The following is a 22,014-nucleotide window of genomic DNA, read 5'->3' as shown; positions in this document are numbered from 1 at the left end:
TGTACTACGCGCGTGGTCACACATACCCATACATACCCTGTTAACGTAGCAGGATTTTCACTCATTTGAAAGCAAAAAACAACACAATTTTATTCACTTTTATAATTTATATCTATCGTTTTTTTTAAAATTGATCTAAAATAACAGTTATCTATAAAAATGATAACTAGGTTCTCCCGGCCAACGAATAAAATCTTTAAATTTCACATATCCTTTTTTATCATATTTGTAGATTTGTTTTACAAACATCAAGTCATTGTTACTTTCCCAATCTTCCGATACAAATACGTCCCCCGCGGTATATTGAACCAATCCCGCGTTTCCTTTGTTCGCTCTTACTGCTACGCAGAGTGTGCGCCCTGCAATGGGCGTATAGTTATGAAATTTATACTCAGTGGTTGGCTGAATTCCATTTCCTTTCGCATATCGAAAACCCGTATAATCATAAAACATTTCCACGTCTAGGGATTTTAACTTATTTTCCACGGTATATGGGGATTTAGCTAGCTTCATCAGATAGACGAGCCGACATACATTTGAACTTAGCGTGCATACAATATAATCTGAATGAGCGAGAAAGAATAAATCAATAAACATTGCCTCAATAACCTCTTTCGGTTGTTTTTTTACGCGATATAAACGTAATGATTTCTTTCTCATTAATATCGGCATCGTGATCACGTGGTTAGCTGGTAATAACTTTTTGACTCGATTAATCGATTTTAAAACATCGGTTGCTATGTAAACATTCCTGTGCTTCTTTGTGTAGTTGCGTTCTTTAAAAAACAACTCAGCATAACGTGTGTATGACGATTCTTCGTAGTAATTTGCCTCAGTCATTTTATGTGGAGCATGTCTAATATGCATTCCAACTATAGGATGCCTGAACTTTATTTCGCTCCGTATTATATTCAATTTCTTTCGGAATTTTTTATTTGGTGTTAAGAAAAAAGACAGCATTTGTGCAGAAAACCAAAGCCTTGGGTCCGCTACGTGAAGTCTTTGCAATGTTTTTTCGAGGCGCATCGGTATGGTTCCTGGAATATGCCTCGGAGTTGGAAATTCTGCCTGAGGATAAAAAATTATAATTTTATAAGTATTGTTCAAATCATATCCGTTCTCTAAGTAGCAATTTTTATCATTCGTTCTACAAACGTTTTTATAATATTCTTTAGGATTTCGAAGTGTGCGATGATATTTCTCTTTTATGTATCCACATCTAGTCGATTCTGACAAAAGCCATTGGCTTAAACCACCAATATTTTTGTAAGTGTTCTGCTCGATAAAAAACATTCTTCCCAGCCCATAAGCCACTTGTATACAAGCTCCATACCTATGCATCATCGAACCCAGTCCAGCAAAATTATTAATTATTTCACAATGTAAAATTTTCTTTTTTTCACAATCTCCTTCCTCTTGCAGAAAAACTAGCTGGTTTTTTATTTCGTTATGAACGTCTTCTAAAGAAGTAAACGTTGACATATTTCTTAATGGATGATTTCGTGAGCCCGTTACATTCTTCCGCGGTTCTTTCTTAGATTTTCTTTTGGCGGATTGGTATTTTTGTTTATTATTTTTCTTGCGTTTGGTATCCGATGATGACAAGTTTGACTTGACTCGTCGATTCTCGTTTTTAAATTTTCTAGAATCTTTAGAGTTTTTATTGTTTTTTCTTCCTGAACTTTTTTTGGTATCATTCATTGATATAACATTAACCGTGTTGTTGTTTACCGACCCATAAAAACTTTTATATAATTCCCATCGCCATAAAACCATGCAAAGAACAACGAGCGTAAAAACTGCAACTAACTTTCTCATAGCTGCTGCTACAAAACTTTCTATGTTATGCTTTCACTTAGCCTCGTGACGCATTTTTAAAAAGCATCGCATGTGGTTAGTGCAATATAATTTTATTGTTATTTTTAATTATTTAACATCATTGGACTTTTTGTGTTGTATTAAAAAGATCTTAAATTACTTTGTTATTAATAAAGCGTGCTTTCATCAATGGGAATTCTTTGATATAACGACAATTTATTCGGTTATAATCGGATAATATCTCGTTACAAAAGGAAACTTTCGGTGTTCATTTCTGAATAAACTTATTTGTTATGTGTATTCACCTTATTAAAGCATCAACAACGACCACGTGAACTGGGAACGAAGTTGTGACGCCAACATGTATTTTGTTTCAAAAGTAATATAGAAATACGCTTATTGAATTAATAAGTTTACATAAAACAAGAAGCAAAATATAAAGTAAAAACAAATAAATTAGAAAAGAAATCTCGTCACCAGACCTTAATTGATTGAATTAAAGTGATAAAAATATTAGAAATATCTAGTTATTTGGGGTGGATCTAGGGATTAGGCAGCTTAGTCAATTGATAAACTACTACGGAAGATTGTTCTTTTCGTTGCAAGCGACAGCTAAATCCGTCCATAGAATCTTTGAATTTTTAAACAGTCTTGAAAAAAAAACTGAGTTCGATGTTGATGCTACATTACCAACCTAGATTCCAAGGTCTGTTTCATCCTCATATGAAAAACTACAGGCCCTGGGATCGAGATTGGCTACATAACATTATGTGAGTTTTTGGAAATACCTGATGTTAAAGGCTCCAATGAATCTAACACTTTGAAGTTAAAAGATCTGAAATGGAGGTTGGGCAAAAGAAAATTAAAAAATAAGGTTAAGTTAATATTTACCAGAATGGATAAATAAAGTAAAAATAGAGTAAAAAGATTTATTACCCATTATGTGATTTTGATGTTAAATTAACTCTTGGACATATTTTTACATGTTTTTCGTTTGCAACCTGTTATTTTTTTCCAAGTCGTCTCTTGACGTAACCTTGACGGAAGATATTCTCCTACCGAAAATAAACAAAAAATGCCTCAGGCATGAAGAAGAAGCAATGCGGTGGAGACACATAAACACTAATTCTTGCGATTACGTTGGGTAAATACACTAAAAAGAAACTCACTGGCAATAAATCTCTCTGCAAATATAAAATCAGCGAAAAAATAGATGATCGTGTAATATTTTTAATCATGTGTGAAATTTCTTTTATACTACAAAATAACAACATATTTAGCGTATTGCTTTTAAAGGCGAATATTGCAAAATAGATGCTATATGCTAAATACATGGTGAAAATATATGCAATGATTGGGTTCCAGTGTGTTTCTTATCGCTCTGATGCTAGTACCGAGGCTAGATGTTAAGTTATTATATGAATCTCGCTACATTTTAAAAAGTAAGTTGCTAATTTCTTTAAATAACCATTGCAATGAAACTGTGGGCGAATTGTAGATCACGCCATGGCGGTTGTCATTGATGATATTCAAACAGTGGGCGCAAAATTGGCGCGGTAAGTTCTTGGTCTTTTCACAAAGTGCAGTAAATTTCTGTGCAGTTAGTTTCAATTCACTCGGTGCAGTGTAAACGTGAAGGTTTCGACACGTTATGAATTCCACGATTGCAGCCTGGTTTCCAGCGATCTTTGTCTTACTGTCCTAATACAAAAGCAAGGACCCCTAACGATCAAGTTGGTTAGATTGATTACAAACTTATTTTTGCTTAGTGTGTAGTAAACATAAAAAAATGTCCTAGAACTAGAAGTTTTTCGTTAGTCTGTTTTATGCTAACCACATCCCCAAGAGTTCTTGCTTTTTTAAACAATCATGGATTTGGTAGAAGGCAACAAACCCTGGGGACAATGATGGTTATTGTCTTGTTTGCATTACCCATTCCTGAAGAATAATGTCTGCAGTGGTCTGTGTCTCTTTACTAGAAGTCCAATGCGGGAAGGAAGACGCTACATCAAAAAAGCCCCGGAAAGTGATTACCGCAGGGGCGCAGTCATGAGGTTACAGGTAGAGTGGGAAAGGTTGTTCAGTTTGGATAAATTATTTCACAGTAATGCCATCTTTTATTATTTTTATATCTGTTTGTAAAACCTTTCCCCAAACTCCCTAACTATCAAAGTACCAGCTCCTGAGTTTATCATACACCCCTGAACACTTTCATCTATTAAAATTCTGATAATCTATGTTTCTTTTGATGATACTTTTGCACTGGGGGAAACATAAATATATACTAATCTGGAGACTCAAAACTGTTGATCTCGGGTGGATGTGCATGATTTCTAAGCAATCTTTAACCTCGTCCCCAGGGTCTTGTGACCCCTGAGCCGTTACTACGGAATCAAAAAGGCAAAATGCCCTGTAAACGAAGTTGAGCAAACTTAGTAGAAACAATGTTGGATTGAAGCATCAATTTATGTTTTGGTTGTAGTCTCGAAAATATATTACCGGGCTTACATTGATTATCAACCTCGGCCCAGGGCTCTTTTACGCCTATGATATTCCCGTCAGACTACTATAGGCGTAAAAGAGCCTGACGACGAGGTTGATTATCACAATGTTTAGTTTTTTTCCGTGTTCACCAAGATAATCGTTTATACTCATTCATAGTCAGGAAACCCTTTTCTCGCTATGCTTCTTCCGAAAGAAGCATCGGGACGCGTGGGCTTCCTGGCTGAGTCGTTCACGAAACAGCCCCTCTCCTTTTTCCTGAATTTGAATTGAATAATTCTTTAGTTTGATATTATGTAAAAATTTGACATTAAATCGAGAAAGTAGATGAGCACTGGTAATTTTTAGCCGGGGTTTTGCTAATCTTAAAAAAAAATTTTTTTCGCTTAGCAATTTAGCCAAAGAAATTTACCTCATGGGTTAACGTATCATTTTCAAATCCGCTCTGGGAATTTCTATAAGTTATAATTTTAGGTGGGGCATTTAAATTTGAAGATGGGAAATAGTTGAATATCCTTTCTCTTTATCTTTCAATGAACTTATATACTACTGGGTATTTAAAAGAACGGCACACTTATATGACGTCACATTAAAAGAAAATTTCATATTGACAAAAGTTTTTGTTGTGAATTTAATTTATTTATGAGAGATTTTCATGTTTTGATAGTTATCAATACTTTACTTACAATACATGGTCATTACTGCTAATTAAGAAGATATAGAACATTTTTTCATCCACTTATTTCCTACACGGCATGGTTTCTATCACCTCTTCCTAAAAAAAACTTCGCCTGTCCCTAACTCTGTTAGACAGATTTTTGTACTCGATAGCTACGACATCGCCGCAAGAGTATCTTTCGTCTTCAGATGTTTCTTAAGAAAGTAAGACATATTTCTACAGATAACCGAAACGGGAGAGTTTACGACTTTATGATTTGGTGCTTAGAGAAAGTAATGGATGTATTTATGCAACCTCAACCCCGTCCTACCAATAAGTGCAGCGCTGGTCAAAGACAAAAAGCCCTGGCAACGAAGTTGGTATTCATAAGGACGTAAATAAAATACTGTGATACCGTTCAAGTGTTTACGGTTTACTATCAGACACTTGATCTTTCTTCAAAATCTCAAGTTTTTTGTTGCATCACACAGTGCGTAAGTATATTCACTTCCGTCATAACTTTGACGAAATCGAACGTTTTTCCATTTTTAATACAACACGCGTACCAGGAATTGATGAAAGTTTATGCGTCCGCCGGAGAAAGGGAATGTGTTCGAGGTTGCAAAGTTGTTGACAAAGTTCAAGTTCAGTGTGATTGCTTTCGTTCACAAATTTCTTTGATAGATATGATTACACGAGGATATGTCGCTTTTCCCGAAAGTTTCAAAACGCAACAAAAGTCAAAAAACAATACGTCACCTGCATTTTTATTATGACGTTATCTCCAGATCGATACTCCATCATTGTCAAGAATGAAAATGCGAGGAGAAGTCTCCTAGTATATATACTAATTAATATACTAAAATCCTCTTTAAAACTCTTCTTCCTCGAGCTTCTTCATTTTTGTTTTTCTTACAAATCTTACTGGGACTTGTCTTGTATTGACCAGTATATAGTCAAGTATATACATGATCAGTATTCAGTTTCCTTGCGATTTATGTTATTTTAGAAACCGTTGTTGTGAAACGACACCAGCGGTTATACAAACTTAGTTCGTTTACATCTCTACTTGAATGTTAAAAGGTAGAATATTTATGTATTTTGTAGAAAAAAATTCTGACTAACAAGTGGAAAAACCGTGCCGTGTGGTTAACTATGACTTTTTCATCCGTGATGTTTTATTTTGTCATTTTTTGTCTCCCCTTCTAAGAAATTCTGTGGAAGTTTGGGAGATACAAATATGTCTAACTACTAAAGTATGTAAGTCAACAGCTCTCCGTCGCTGAGATGCGCGAATAGAAACCAAACTTTAAGATAATTAACTGATTAAGATCTCAAATATTTTGCAGGCCGAAATAAACGAGGGATGGATTAAAACTCTTGAAAAATGCCGGCGTTGTGAAATTGTAGTAACATAGAATGATTTAAAATTTCGTTTAAAAGTTTATATATTTTTTGAAATGTTAAAGCTTTTGAACTGGCGTGGGTAACTATGAGTTTAGTTGTGATAACTTTCTACAAATAAATGTTATTCTTATATCTTTTTTAAACATAGAATGAATGAAGTTTGTTTGGTGCTACTCGAAAATTGAAGTTTATAAGCGTGCGTGCTACCATTTTGTTTTGACTACAATCTTTTGTTTCTTTCATCTCGTCTGCTCTCAATACTTGCTAACCTCTTCAAGTTAGCAACAGTTGTTAGTGTCGTAACTTTTACGACATTTTCTTTGTGCTATGTCATGTAATTAATGCCAAATTAATTTCTTGCGGTTTCTTTAAAATATGAATGTCACTGTTGAAAAGCGTTTTGTTATTATAGAATTACGGTTGTACAAGCGATTTAGTGACAAGTAAAACTTGCAAGATTTTGTTGACATTTATTCATTAGCTATTGTTGTCGTCATCTTCGGTGTTTGTATTTTTGTTGTTGTCGTCAATCGTGTTGTCGTCGTAGTTTTTGTCATTGTTGTTTTTGTTGTTTTTGTTGTTCTTTTCTTCATCGTTCTAGTCGTAATAGTCCTTGTTGTTTTTGGCGTTGTTGTTTTTGTCGCTATTATTGTCGTCGTCATCATCGTCGTTGTAGTTGTTGTTGTCGTTGTCGTTGTTGTTGTCGTTGTTGTTGTTGTCGTTATCGTTGCAGTTGTGAATGTGAATGCACAGTATTTTATTTTGCACCAAGTACGTACGATGTAGCAAGCTATTTTTATTCTAAGCGGATGTGGGAAAATATTTTTCTAGTATTGCATGTGTGTTTAGCAACTGTTATTTTCTGTGCTTAACCTAGAAATTGCATAACACGTCTTGAATTTTTATCCTTTAAAACATTTCTTTATATTTTTAGAATAAATTATATATATACAACAAAAAAAAGCCGAGTAGAAAAAATATTAGCTAAATGACAATAAAAGAAGAATTCCGAATGAGTCCTGTTGAATCGAAATCACCAAAACAAAACACTCTAACGAGAGTACAAAACGAACTTATAAAAGTCGATCTACACTCCGTACAGTTACCGTGTTTGAGTATTTACGAAAATAAAGACGAGAAAAACAATAACGGCTTTAAAGAATTACTCGAGAATGATCGGAAAAATATGGTTATTGAACCAATTTCAGTTGTCGATTCAAACGAAGAATACTCGCCGTGTTTGTCGCCTTCGTCGAGTTTTGAAAAGCAGTCGCCAAAAGATCGGGCTACGAATAAAGGACCGAGTTACGAGCGAAAGTTATTAAAGAAACGACACGATATAGCTAACCAGCAAATAGATGGATGTACAAACGATAAAATTTTAGGTTATTATTCTGATGATCCGACCGAGCGTAATCGGATAACTAACGGGGTTATAGTTGATAAAGGTGGAAGTTGGGATCGTAAAATTTCCAAAAAAATTGATTGTGATAGTGGTGTTAAACTAATAGATAAAACGTTACGAAGGAATTCCTCTTCCTCAAAAAAGAAAGACATTTTACGCGATACAGCTTACGACTCCTCTTCTCCTCGTCTTTCAAGAAAGTTGGATAGGAAAGACATCTTAAATTTTGAAAGGTATCCCGATTCAGCTGCTTCATCATCAAATGAAAATGAAAAGAATGAACGAAAATTAAGAAAAACATCGCTGGGGAAGCGGAAGAAATCAAGTTTATCTGAATTAAAGAAACGCAACAGCAACATCGAAGAGCAGCAACAACCTGCGAGAAGAACTTCACGTTTTCGAAGAAGAAAATCGTCAGATTATTCAAGCAATATCACTAATAAACAAAAGACGAGTGTTGTCGGTAGAACTCGGGGCGAATCGATTGGGACCGATAACTTAAATTTCAAAATCGAAAACGAAACAGAAAAATCTGGCGATCGATCGAAGCTGATTTTGTTATATTCCGGTAATGTTAGTGATGCAGAAAAGAAAACCCATGTAGAAACTATTGATAACGCCGGTACTCCCGACGAAGTTTTGACGGACTACGATGACAGCAGCGCAACGTCAGACATTGAATTTAAATCGGGTAAATCTCGTCGACCGCAACGCGGATTAGCGAAAAAGGTGTGGAGATCAATTAACAGTTTATTTCAGCTTGATGATAAGACCAGACATAAGACAGTACCAGATACACCCCCGTCTTTAAGACGGTCTTTATTGCGAGACAGAGGAATAAGTAATTCAATGCCAGGGGGCCTAGAGCGTTCTCAAAATAATTTAAAACAAGGCGACAGAACTTCCAAGGACGATTTTTGTTTATTAGCTTTAGAAAAGGAATTGCGCACTGATGAAGGTTTAACTTTCAAACGAACGATGAGCTTAAAAAAAACAAAGAAAATGAAGCAAAGAACTAAAGCGGGGGAAAACGATGTGACGAAGGCTCGTTCGAGAAGTTTAGATTTTTTATCAGATAGCATCTCAAAGCCGAAAATTGACACAGAGGAATGGTACAAAAGAAAAAAATCACTTCCCGTAAGTTTCATTCACAAAAAATCCGACACAGAAAATGACACAAAATACGATATCGTGATATGTCAAACGCCATCAAATTTTGTAGCGACGCCGACGACCGATGATGACAACAAAGGAAACGATGCGCCGTATACTAGCAAAATAACACCAGATGTTGCAAAAAACGAACACGATTGCATCAGTAGTACAAAACCACGTCTAGATGAGTTAAAATCCACTTTGCAAGAAGAGCTAGAGTTATTTTTGGTTGATAAGTATTTTGAACCCGACATGGTAAACAAATGGTGTCAAGAATTGAGCGAATCGATGAAAGAACGTGTTGTTTCGACGACTAAGAGCAGTTACAAAGTAGCTGCTCAAGTTTTTATTGGCGCGTTGTATGATGATGGTATACACGCCGCTGTACAAAGCATATGCGATCCAACCAAAGACGACTTTATCACAGTAACTTACAGAGGAAAGGATTTATTTGCAATTGCTGCCATATTGACTTTCCAATTTGAATAGCTGATCTAACTGCGATTAAATAAATTCGACCTCGAATAGCTGGCAATATCGTCGTTGAATATGTCTGCAAAACAAGGTTACTTTTGCAAGGTCTGTAAGAAAAGCTAAAAATAAAAAAATAAAAACAAAAAAATGTCCTTTTAAAAACTTTGTTCGTTAGGCAGAAGTCCTATTTGATCTCAAAACACAACGTTTTCATCGCTGCGCGGTCGCAAAACAAAAAATGCGCGTTAAAATTTAAAATAACGGCTTTTTAAACAAATTCATTGGTTGAAATCATAGATTACGTCATGTCACGCTACGATGCTCTAGTGATTGACAAAAAATCAAATTGATTTTGTCTTCTTAAACGAACACAGGGGCTAATCTATTTTCTAAATATTGCGCAATATCACTTTGTTGCATGTTCTTGATTTCGCGCGCTAAAAGACCGAAGTGGACTTTCGCCTTTTTGTTCATTCTTACATCACTAAGATCATTTAGAATGACATTATTAGAAGATATAAATATTTTTTAATACTATTTTATTTTGTAATATGTAACTTTAATATGTTCTGTATGAGACTGTACATAGCACTTGATAATCTATACACTTGTATATAGTGACAAAACCTCGATGAATAGCTAATTACTTTTAATATTTTATCATTTTTGGTTTGCTTGCACCAATTACAAATCAGGCCCGTGATTAGTCAATGACGCGCTAGCGTTAAAAAAAAATCGGGATTTTAAATCCAAGGGGTTGTGCCGGCCTTAAAATATCACATTTCGTGTTTCCGTAACAGGACGCGTCTTTTGCGGACAGACGGCAGAAAAAATACGGCTATTTTTATAAAGGCGGACGGATTTAAACATGACAGGAAATTATTCTTGTCTAAAATAAGCCGAGATTAGTACCACCGTATTTCCGAAATTTTTCTAATTTTTGATATGTTCATAATATACCTTGAAGAAGTAACAACACTTCTCCTTGTTTGGACAATATAGTATTACCAAAAAAAAATGCATATATACTCCAAGGTCGGATGTCGCTTCTCAATTTTTCTGATTTTTTATGATAAAGCAGTGAGTGAAAAATTACTTTAAATAGGAATACTTTATTTGATTTCGCGGATCACCCTATTTTAGATAATTTACGGGAATGTTCCTTTTTCTCTGGTACCAAATTAATAACTGTAAATCGATTAATTTGTCATGTTTTATTCCTTACATACTTTTAAAAAAGCAGGTCCGCAGGTCTTTTTAGGTTTTTTCACGTTCTGTTCTGTAATGTTGTAAGGTTGGGATGTAAATACATCATTTTTCTTTCGTTTCTAGCGGCTGCAATTATGTAATAAGACATGTTCACAATTCGCGTAATGGTAAAATACTTTTACGCAGGGCATACTTTTGCGAACGTTTAAAAAATTCGCAAAATTTCGCAAATTTTCTCCGCGAAAATGTTTCTGCTCCCAATATAGTAATCGCATCGACTTTGTTTTTTAAATGTTGTGTTGGGACCAAAATACACGACACAAGTTTTTATTATTTTTTCGCCGTTTAATTCACACTTTTTGAAGGTGTCCCCAATTTATGTTGTGGTTTTATTTAAAATCGTGTCATCGTGTTTAAAAACCGTTTTCCATTATTTATATGTTTTCAGATTTCGTAAACTGTTCTTATTGTGTTTTAAGTTGAATTATATGTTTTTAGTAGGAGTCATTTGGAGGTAAAGTTCTATATGGGATAACGCCAGCTTTTTAAAAAAGATAAGTAGTTCGATTGTGTATAATTTTTGCCGCCATTATCGAGTATTTATTAAAGTAAATTTATTTTTTAATTTATTGTGCCAAATTTTCTTAATTTGCTTTTCCGTGCAGACTAGGAATTTAAATCAGCTGCGTAATTTTATTCAGGATGATGACAAAAATTTTGAAATAGATTTTATGTTGGTTTTTTCTATTACTGGTACCCTATTTGTTATCACGTGAGTCGTAACTTATCGCAGTGTACACCTGTTGGTACTAACTGAGCAATGAGAGAGGAGTCTTCTTCTTCTGGTACCTCGAGATCAAGGTTATGTTTGGTTGAGAGGAATCACCTCACCTATGCTAAACTTACTTTTCCACATATACAATCTGTACTGCTCATATGGCGAGTTGGGAGGTCCAAGGTCAATTCCAGAGTGAATAACCTACCAACAGGACTGGTACTAGTTTATTGAAATAAAAAATCAAAATCAACAACGCAAACTTACACTTGTCAAATTATTTTACAGTGTTACTGAAGAAAATATACACTTAGCTTACTGCTGTACAACAGTCCCCGTACTACTATGTTTAAAACACATGTTTTCCAACAAAGAGCCGTAAGGGATGGTCACATCAAATGTTGAAGAGATTTTTTTGTCTCTGCAACAATTGCATAACAACTTTATTGCAAACCAAGCTTAACAACGGTTTTAAATGTGCATGATTTGGAAATGTAAAATGCATGGTTTTAATTTATGCATACAACATTTTTCGAATATGGTTTATAAACAAATATGGATAAAAGCATCATCGAGGCAATGTTTCAAACTTTCCAGTTTCATTATAAATGTTATATGGCAGATCATCACCCGCTCGTGTAGTGGACACTTTCCTTAAATACGATTCCTTTCTTTGCTTGTAATCAATCTTCTCCACGCAACATGGCAAAAAAATTTTCAAGCTTTCCTGTTTAATTTCGCTCAATCTTAAATAATAAACAAACACATTTAATAAGGCGCTTGATAACCTTAGTAAGTGCAACCAATGATAAACATACGTGCGAGTGAATTCAGTTTCATTTCCCGCCAAAATAAAAATGTTGTAAACACCCACTGGCAAATACGACATCATGAACGTGAAGACGATCGCAATACTAGTTACTATGGTTTTCCGATCGCCTGCCGTACGAACTCTTGTTGAATTACAACTAACACAGCTCACTTTACGGCGCATTGATGTAACAATTTTGAATATATGCGTGTAAGCTAACATATAAAACAAAATGGCCAGTATTACAACTATGGATATCATTATTTGATATATCGTCCACAACGAATAAAGCTCTGTTAAAATGCACATAAGAATTTGTACAATCCAAATTATCCAAAGCGGTATCATAACTTTCAAAGGCGTGAAAAATTCTTTGTAAAAAAATGGCTGTACTATGGCAATGTAGGAATCTAACGTTATAAACGTGAGTGTCGTAAATGATATCGCCGACAGGGTAAAACTTGCCGTGTTTATCATCGTCCGTAATTTACAATATCCGTCACCATTAAGCATAAGTTTTATATGAGTTCCGTTTAGTATTAATATAACACTGGCTACCACAAAATCTATGCTAGCCAGATTTATTAAAAGCCAGCTCGATATTTTTTGTCTGAATCGTTTATGCCTAAACGTTGTGTACAAAAATGCAGCATTGAAAATCGTCCCTAGGATTCCAGTCAGGATGTTCACAACAAATATGGATAAAAAATTTACTTTTGATTCAAATGTTAGAAAAAAATACGGTATATCTTTCCAGCATCGGAGATAAATCGTACGCTCCAGAGTAACATTATCAATCACGTCGTAACGCAGAGAACTTGACATCACAACTGGCAAGATGGCGTTCCACAGGACAGGCTATTGACTCAACAGCGACTCCAGGAACACGATAAAGTTTAAAAATTACAAGACAGGTGTAAATAAACGCTTTTTAGCACAACAGGTGCAAACGAAATGAAGATCAAACTGATTTTAATAATAATTTAGCATTTTTGTTTTTTCAAACACACAATTAAATTTTATATTAATATTTATTTTCGTCATTTATGTGACTTTTTAATTTCTATTTCGAATTTTGTTGTCATGGTTTCGCATAATAAAAAAATCGAATATAGAATAGCCCCTTTACAATTTTAGTTGTCGTGCTTCCTGGAAGAAGGGCACGCACAATTCTGTTTCCTCCGATATCTATTAGCATAGATGTTTTTTTTAGCAAAAATATTCCAAAAACTCAAAAGGGTGTCCACACAATATCTTGTTTTTTTCCAGTTATTATGGCCAGTACAGATAGTCCAATAAAATTGACAGAATGCAAATGCAATTAAAAGCATATTGACAGAACAGACTGTTAAAAAATAATGTTATATCTTCAAGAACATGTTGGGAATAATACGCAGATAAGCCGCATAAAGAACCAACAACATTTAAGTTTTGAGGATAAAGTTTAACAAAGTATACCACGAAGAATAGGTAAAAATTGGATCATGCAATAAAGAAAAACAACGAAATATTAAAATCGCAAATATATTACAAAAATACAATAATAACAGACAGTTATAACATAACATTATTTCATTCTCAGTTGTGCTTCTTCTTTCCGCTTGGTTTCACGATTCCTCTTCAGCAGTTGGTTTATACAGTACTCACATTCTTGTCCAATGTCGGTCAATCTTAAGTCCATGTAGGTTAAACTAGTATTATCTTCCATAACTTCTTGAATTGTTTTACCACCTTCCTAAGAGTGTATTTCGAGTGTATCAAGGTTTTCGCGACTGAAGAAAATTTTTTTTGTAAAACCCAAGACCCTTAGCCCTAATAAAAGCCGACGGGGACTCTCGTACCCTGGCTTACAAAGTGACAATACACATCTGAAACTTACAGCTGAAGATATTAAATAACTATTAGAGGGTAAACTTGGCTTCCGGCAACATGGTGGGGAATTAACATACTAACAATGAAAACGATAGGTTCACTGCCTACGCACAAATTTTATGATTAGAAGAAAAAAATATGTGAAGAAGTGTTAAATTGTAAGATTTGCAATAAAAACAACTGTTCAACGAAACTTTTCGTCGAGCTGAGTCTCAGCAAAAGGGAGCGCAGCAACTTTTTAAGGAGTCTTTCACCGAATAAGACCACATCTCCATCAATACTTTTATTATCAACCTCATTTCATCTTAGAGAAAACTATCCGAGCATTCACGCGGTATGTTTGGCCATGCCTCACACTGCTAACAAAGAAAGAAATGCAAGTAACATTTAGCACAATAAAAGTGTACCTCATTTAAAGTGTTGCAAGACAAATTTATTGAAGAAAGCTTCTTGTTGTATAACAGCACCTTGGAAAGAAAGAAAAATCATGGAGGGTGAGAACATAGATCATTCTGTTGAACACAAGAAAAATAAAAAATTCTCTATGCACGGTGTAGAGTATAGAGAAAGTATCACCTGTCCGAGCAAAGCAGAAGACGCGATTCCAAAATTATTACTACCAATGTTGAGTTCAGTCAGAGTTGTGTTCTTTAACAAAGATCGACATAACGACTGACACCCTTCATCTTTTAGTCTGGAAAATGATAAAAATTCTTATTGTATATTGGTTATACTTGTAAACTACAGCTCGCAGCATTTAGACACATGACCACATATCAAAGATAGTATACTGCTTAATGGATCACAGTTTGCAGAGCAATAGATATGATTTCTCCAATCTCCAAACTTATACAAAAAACTACGTCACTCAACCCAGTTTTATCCACTCCTCAATCTCACCTGTTGTGTCTTAAGTTTAACTTTTTAAGGGTTGTGTTTTTCCCAAGGGCGTGTCCTATAGCAGCTGCACCTTGCGATGAGATATGGTTGTCTGTCAAATCAAGGGTAACCAACTTACTGCGGCCATTTAGAAGTTTTCCGATAGCTCTTGCGCTGCTATCAGAAAGTTTGTTGTATGATAAATCTAAAACACATTCAAAGCACTGCTTAGCTGAATTTCACTTTTAGAAGAAGGATCAAACAGGATTTCATCACGTGATATTGTTTAACATTGATATTAGCTATGTCTTAAAGAAATATGAAAACACAATCCATTTCAAGAAAGTTTTAAATAGTTTTAATATCCCTCCCTTATCCAAATATGCGAGTCAAATAACTAAAAACATGTAAAAGCAACTTGGGCGTGAAATTGGGCGTAAACTTGGCGTATCAAAACATGCGTACCTAAAATCTCTAACGATGGGTGATCCAAGAGATGACTAATGATCACTCTCGCTTTTTCATCATCTACTTTACTTTTATGTAAATGAAACAATTTTAGTGTTGAGCATGATTTCAGTGCCTGAAAATAATTTAATACACTTTTTTAACTTTTCGTACTCGATATATCTGCCTACTGTCGCATAAGAGCATGCGATATCCTGTAGTAAATTACTCACAAATAATCTCAATTATTATACCCAAAAAAGCCCCAAACTTCCAAAATAAATACTCTAAGGTTTTTTACACACTGTACGTTTTTCCAAGAAGATAAAATATAAATTTTTTTGAGTGAAACAGTTGTTATGGCATACCTAACAGGATAGATAGGATATCCTTTTAGGGAATACAGCTTGACCGAAGGGTAAAAAGCCAGATCTGTGATGATCAGTGTTTGATTTCAAGATATACAATTTTGTTGTTTAAATTCTGCCACGATTCTTATTGCGGCAGCTTCCTAATGGTAATAATTACCATGTTGCAGTTTAAAAGGACAGATGCTTTAAAAATCCTTGGTTCCAAGAAACTTAAAATAACGTAAATCTGTGCAAAATGGTCCGTTGTTGACTTGGGACGGGTGTGAAATTGAAGGGTGTTGACTTAAGACGGGCAAAATAACTAAACGCGTAAGATTTTGTTTACAAAAGACAATGTATGTATGATAAGCTGCCCCACCACATTATTGAATACAACTAAATAACCGATGAAATTCAGTGCAAAGAATGAATTATCATATCAGAATCAAAGCAGAGATAATTTTTGTCATCTTTAAACAAGACAAGTAACAATTAAAAAAGAGACGTACTTTGGCTAACAAAGAGCAATCCTTATTTGTGAACTCGAACAAATTCCATTCAAAGTTCATTCCGCAATCTTTTACCCTAAATAGAATAAAACCAGTTGAAACTAATAAAAGAACAAAGCAACAAACAAACAAAAAGGTTTAAAAGAAATTTAATACGATTGTTTTGCAACTGGGGTGCCTAAGGCGTGAAAAATGCTTCTCATAGCTTTGTAACAGGTCCAAGTAATAACATTTTTTAGCAAAATCACATGATTTGTTTCAACTTAAGAACACAACGGAAAGCTTTTTATATTGTCTTCTATTGATCATACACCAGCTCATACACCAAGTTGGATAATGTCGGGTTATTAAAATGAAAAGTTTTTAAGAAATTAAACTTTCAGCAATTACAATATACCAGTCCATTTTATATATATCTCATGAAAGACAACACCTTGTAGAATAATACACCCTTAGTGTGTCATTTCCTTGTTGTATAAAACAATAATACCAAGTTGTTACCCGTAAGTAAGATGAAGTTGTTCAAGTTTTGGTAGCCTTTCCAAAACAATGTTGAAATCAAGATGGTCATACAGTGGACCTTCTCCTGCATCACTGTCGCTAAGCAAAACAAAGATTTATAGTGAAAATTCAAATAATGACATGCAGAAAGTTTTAAGGAGAATTATGTGTAAAAAACATATATGTTAGATCGAGTTTTCCTGATTTCCTTTCATTTTATTGTCCTTTGTTTCTGATGCTCTATCTGATGCTCTTCTAGTAACTAGATTTGTCTGCTCAATCCCTTATAATATAAATTGACATTGGTCGTAATAATGCATAAGCTATTTCCTTGATTTTTCCTGATTTTTTGAAAAGTGTATAAATTCTGACTTTCACGTTATTTTCCCGGACAAATGGACACAGGTTAACTTAAAGATGAACAGAGGTCAAAATTTCGGTTCAAATAAAAGAGTATAATGAGACGATAACAGAAAATGTTTTTATTATCTATTTTTACTCTTGAAAAAATTATAATGGTAATGACGTCAAAGTTGCCTCAGACTAGGAGTAGCAACGCTAGCAAGTGACTGGAAACTTTGATATGTTAACCCTGACGCGTATTTACACATTATAAATTGTAATATACATGTAACAGTAGGAAGACGAAAAAACACAATACGTTTAGCTTCCAATGATATGTGATTTTATTATATGCATCTATTACGTCAAATATGAAAATTTCAAATGCTTTTATTATGCTCAAAATGCATCATTTTTTAAAAATTCTTTTTTTATATGAATACTTATGTTGTTTTCTCTCTGAACGAAACATTAAATATAATTTTTTCCAAATCACTGTTCGCCTTTAATTTTAAAATGAAAGAAAAAAACAGAACATTTCTTTTTATGGGATGCTCCTTGACATACATTTGCATGATAGTTTCATCACACCTCACTGTAATAGCTACCAGTATTGGCGTACATTATTTACCTGTCAGAGAATTCATCATCAACGTTTGGAGGCGGTTCTTTCACAGGAGGAAGCAACTGGTCAATATTTAAACATACAACATAATCTTTTGATAATTTTAACGTTTCTAAAAGCTGATTAGTAAAGTGTGGTTAATTTCTCAAGCTGGAAAGAACAATGAGTGATGCAGAAATAATGCATTGGGAGGATTTACACTTGTATACTCACAATATTTTGGTCAGTTGTTCCAGGTACAAACCTTTCAATGATTTCTAAAAGAAAAGATTTTCACTTTATTTGAGATTTCAAGCATTTTACCAACCTTGTATTTATGAAAATAATAATTTAAACAAATCTAGTATAAAAAAAAAACGTTTTAAAATGCAAATCCTCTACGATTTGCTTCAAGTTATTTGAACTTTCTTTCCATTTTGTATGTCCAATATGTAAAATAAGATACAATAATGTAAAAATTCCACGAACTAAAGGGAGAGTTTATTAGTTTTTTATATTTTGTTACCAATTCTTATAACTGTAACTTTCTAAGGAGCATACAAGCTGACAAAAGTCACTATTGGATAATTGTGATGGAGTTTAACACAAAAATCATTCAAATTATGGTTCTTCTATATGTAATTTAGCATTCTCTTACTGTAAAAATATTTTATTGGTAAACAAGTAATCAGTTTGGTAAAAAAAAGAAATACAGTTTGTTAAAGCAATGGACTGAACAACAAAAATAGAGTTTTGGCAGATAAATGTTGGCTCTGTTTGGCTGGTTAACTGGTTTCTAAAGCTGGATTAATGTACTCACAGTTATCGTTAATACTAAACTATTACCTGAATTATTTAAGAAATTATTGCATGTTTTGTGATAATTTCAGTTCATTCGAACTCTCTTATAAATTTAGACTATGTATAAAAGTCACTAGACTAAGTAACATGAGTCACCCAGCTTTTATTTAGTATTATGTAATAATTAATTTATTGAAATATATAGTAAAAATATAAAAAGATACAGTCAAAGTTTGTCCTTTGTTCTCCTTCATTTAGGTACTTTAAAGCAGAGAAGACCTTAAAAAAAGGGATTGTTCCCCCTCATTGAAGTACTTTAAAACAAAGAAGACATTTAGGCAGGGTTGATTTCTCTTTATTTAAGTACTTTCAAACAGAGAAGACCTTTAAACACGGCTTGTTCCTCTTCATTTAGGTACTCTGAAACAGAGAAGGCCTTTAAACAGGGTTTTACCATTTGCTCATAACAATTAATCACAAATGGCATCACAAAATATTGTGCCAAATATAACCAATTATGGTGACAAGGCTTTGATAGAGAAAAACAATAGTTTTAAATTGGTATTTATAGCCAGTGTAGTTATTTCTATATTTCAATATTGTATATTTCATGAATGTGTGCTATATACTCATTCAAAGTCCAGAACTTTAAGATATGTAAAGTTTCATTAACAACAGTTTAATTACCCACTAAATTCTTTTCAAAGAACATTCTTTTCCAAGAGTTACCACAGTGCAACACATCACAAATTTGCCATCTAGATTTACAACAGCGTTGCCAGTACCCCTCGTCATCTATTAAATTTGCAGTCACTCTAAAAAGTATAAAACTTGAAGATTATTTATAAAATATATATACAAAAAATAAATAAGAAAATAGACATGTTGTTTCAATCAAGCTTATGATATATGATAAATTAGTTGTTTTGATTTGTGAAAATGGGCTAAAATCTCTGTATCAAATTAAATACTTGCTTTTCTATGAGGGCTTTCTTCAAAAATATCACACATGTTAGAATTTCAGCAACTAGTGGGTCCCTCTATACCTATTAGAATGTGCAATTATTGTACCTAAAATAAGTACTGTGGAACACCTCTTTTCTGTATATATAAATATTATTATTACTAATTAAAAAAGTCTTTATTAAAATTATTTTATAACAAAACCTTAGCAGAAGGTTAAAAAATCAAAAAATGAAATAAAAAAAGAAGCTTTTAAAACAAGTTTTTAAAAGTAACTATATTGTCATATATTTATCTTTTTTTAGCCATTGCAAACCACTGCTACTCTGCTGTTGGACTACTCTGATCCTTCTTCTGTAGTATAACTCTTGGTACCTTAATTGTAGCAGGGGAGATAACACCAAATTTCAGAAAATCATCGAAAAATTAGGAAAATCAACCTCTCCCTTTATAGCCTTCCTAATTATCGTAAGAAGATAATTTTTCAATATAATTGGGAAATGGAAGAAAATATTGTGCAATTCTCGAAAAAAGCTTTAAAACAACACAACAAACAAATGTACGTTATGCAAAAAATAATTTAGCTTTCTGACAAAGACGTCAGAATTTATTAAAGGTGGTACATTGTGTTTGACGAAGGTCTGTCACAATTCGAATACAACAAGTAAAAACTCTCCCTTACTCCCTCAGCTATTGCTAAACCCCTAATTCAGAGTAAAAATCAATCCATTTACAAACACCTTCCCTAACTATCAATTTCACAAAAACCTATCTCCTTAATATCCTTCCCTTTCTATGATTAAGTAATCAAGAGTACAATTTCTTAGGACTTACCCTATGATATTAAATTAGTACTTATCAACACAAGCAAAATAATATGCTAAGGACATACAACAAGGGAATGTTTACGTCTAAATTTGTCAATACTTTTGACTTGTGTCGAGGTAACAACTCCAACAGTATTGGATTATCTAAAAAGATAATAACACAACCTAAATCCTAAAAGCAGATGTTTTTTGTTACAACAAAATACTAAATGTTAATAGAAAAGCAAATATGAGGCGAAAAAGTGACAATGATTGGTGATCTACCTGATCATTTAATTTCGGTTTGCGTAGAGTCACTTTTTTGCAATGGGATTACTTAAATTTACGTAATTAATCGTGCTTTTAAGTACTCCCAAGTCGAACAATTATTGATGGTTAAAAGTTTAAAAGTAGGTTGATTTTATTGTAAGAATTTAGTTGTACATAGAGATTGATGATGTAAATAGTTTTTACGAAAACTTCTCTCATATTTTAATCTTTTGATTTTTTACCGTCTATGCTTGGTATTTTACAAACAAAAATAATCATCAAGTTTCTTAACAAATTTATTAAAGACTTTTGTTTTCCTAATAGCTGGTGGTAGGCAGTTATACATCTTTGCTGTCACAAACTAAGTAGACTTTTTGGCAAACTTGTGCGTACAGCAGACAATTTTAAAGCATGATGACTGTTTAGCATGTTTTTGAACTTCTTGAAATAACCATAACAGTTATCACATATTCTCATCAAGACACTTTCCTACAAATTTGCAAGCATGTTTATGTTGATAGTTAATGATGGTATTAGTTTTCTCGTTGTCATAATTCATAATTTTTTTTGCACGTCTATCAAGTGATGCAAATTTACGTTTGCGAGTATCTGTATAATCAAGCAACAGCATGTTATACTCATAGTTTGGTAAATAGTTCTGCCACTATTGATGTATACAAAATAATTATTAAATTCTGTAATAGTTTGTCATTATCTACGATATGAGAAAAAGTTTTCTGAGCTGGGAGAGGTAGCTAACCTTGAAAGTGATGCAGTGACTGACAAACTTTACCTTTAAAATTATGGACAATGTGCTTTAAACATAACTCTGTAAGGTGGGGCACGGTAGCTAAGTTCCTATTAAAAAAATAAAAAGGAAAAAAATAAGGTGTCAACATTCTTTTGAGAATATTTAAGTTAATACTGGGTAGTAAAAAAAATTAATTAAATTCACCATTCTGGGTCTTCTGCAATTATTCTCCTCATATCTTTTATGGTACAGTGAGGTTAAGTGCACAAAAAATTATCTGAATGTAGCAACTCTTGAAAGTGCATTTCCTCGCACAACCAATAGGGGAAAATAAATAGGGTTTGTGTTCCTTTCTTTACACTTTAAAATTGACCTTTAATCTATATTTTTCGGCTACCATCTTTAGAAAGTTGTTTTGACTCCAGCCTCGTTTTAATTCTCGTTGCCGTAATGGCAAGGTCTGCAAAATGTCCAGGGTCATTTCATTGTTTAGGAAAGGCTTTATTTAAGGTTACCAAAATATGTTATGGATATTTCACAACAAATTAAAATATTTTCTTACTGGAAAATTTAACTATACAGTTAAATGTTTTTATTTTAGTTACTGGCCAGGGCTTCACCTAGTCGGTTTCCGTGAGCTTTTCGACTTTATTTATACTTACTAAGTACTTGATTGGATAAAAGGAAAAAGCAGCATCCCATTGG

The 22,014-nt window shown here is 33.5% G+C and overlaps 5 protein-coding genes across 5 annotated transcripts in view; 2 read left to right on the top strand and 3 right to left on the bottom strand.

Annotated features, from left to right (window-relative positions):
- Nucleotides 1-87: 87 nt before the first annotated feature.
- Nucleotides 88-1,893, bottom strand: LOC130641776 (alpha-(1,6)-fucosyltransferase-like). Its single transcript, XM_057448723.1, has one exon. It carries the CDS (start codon nucleotides 1,816-1,818, stop codon nucleotides 148-150), a length of 1,671 nt encoding a protein of 556 aa, XP_057304706.1. The 5' UTR covers nucleotides 1,819-1,893; the 3' UTR covers nucleotides 88-147.
- Nucleotides 1,894-3,144: 1,251 nt separating this feature from the next.
- On the top strand, nucleotides 3,145-10,072 carry LOC130641765 (uncharacterized). The gene is made up of 2 exons (XM_057448712.1): nucleotides 3,145-3,260; nucleotides 7,320-10,072. Exon 2 carries the CDS (start codon nucleotides 7,374-7,376, stop codon nucleotides 9,432-9,434), a length of 2,061 nt encoding a protein of 686 aa, XP_057304695.1. The 5' UTR covers nucleotides 3,145-3,260; nucleotides 7,320-7,373; the 3' UTR covers nucleotides 9,435-10,072.
- Nucleotides 4,000-22,014, top strand: part of LOC130641763 (5'-3' exoribonuclease 2-like) — a 56,557-nt gene continuing 38,542 nt past the window's right edge. The window contains exon 1 of the mRNA XM_057448710.1: nucleotides 4,000-4,009. The gene's annotated coding sequence lies outside the window, so the exon portion shown is untranslated. The remainder of the gene's footprint in view (nucleotides 4,010-22,014) is intronic.
- On the bottom strand, nucleotides 11,604-13,622 carry LOC130641772 (histamine H2 receptor-like). The gene has a single exon (XM_057448720.1). The coding sequence runs from the start codon at nucleotides 13,037-13,039 to the stop codon at nucleotides 11,972-11,974; it is 1,068 nt and encodes a 355-aa protein (XP_057304703.1). The 5' UTR covers nucleotides 13,040-13,622; the 3' UTR covers nucleotides 11,604-11,971.
- On the bottom strand, nucleotides 13,723-21,977 carry LOC130641769 (dynein regulatory complex subunit 5-like). Its single transcript, XM_057448717.1, has 13 exons — nucleotides 21,514-21,977; nucleotides 21,352-21,416; nucleotides 20,375-20,453; nucleotides 19,207-19,334; nucleotides 17,953-17,996; nucleotides 17,746-17,858; nucleotides 16,773-16,871; nucleotides 16,272-16,347; nucleotides 15,431-15,548; nucleotides 14,987-15,170; nucleotides 14,663-14,780; nucleotides 14,494-14,553; nucleotides 13,723-13,949 (listed from the first exon to the last, which is right to left on the bottom strand). The coding sequence occupies exons 1-13, from the start codon at nucleotides 21,543-21,545 to the stop codon at nucleotides 13,782-13,784; spliced, it is 1,284 nt and encodes a 427-aa protein (XP_057304700.1). The 5' UTR covers nucleotides 21,546-21,977; the 3' UTR covers nucleotides 13,723-13,781.

Source organism: Hydractinia symbiolongicarpus, chromosome 4 (genome assembly GCF_029227915.1).
Source record: "Hydractinia symbiolongicarpus strain clone_291-10 chromosome 4, HSymV2.1, whole genome shotgun sequence".
NCBI classification, from domain to species: Eukaryota; Metazoa; Cnidaria; class Hydrozoa; order Anthoathecata; family Hydractiniidae; genus Hydractinia; species Hydractinia symbiolongicarpus.
Note: the sequence above shows the minus strand (reverse complement) of the source record. Positions and strands in the feature narration are given on the sequence as shown.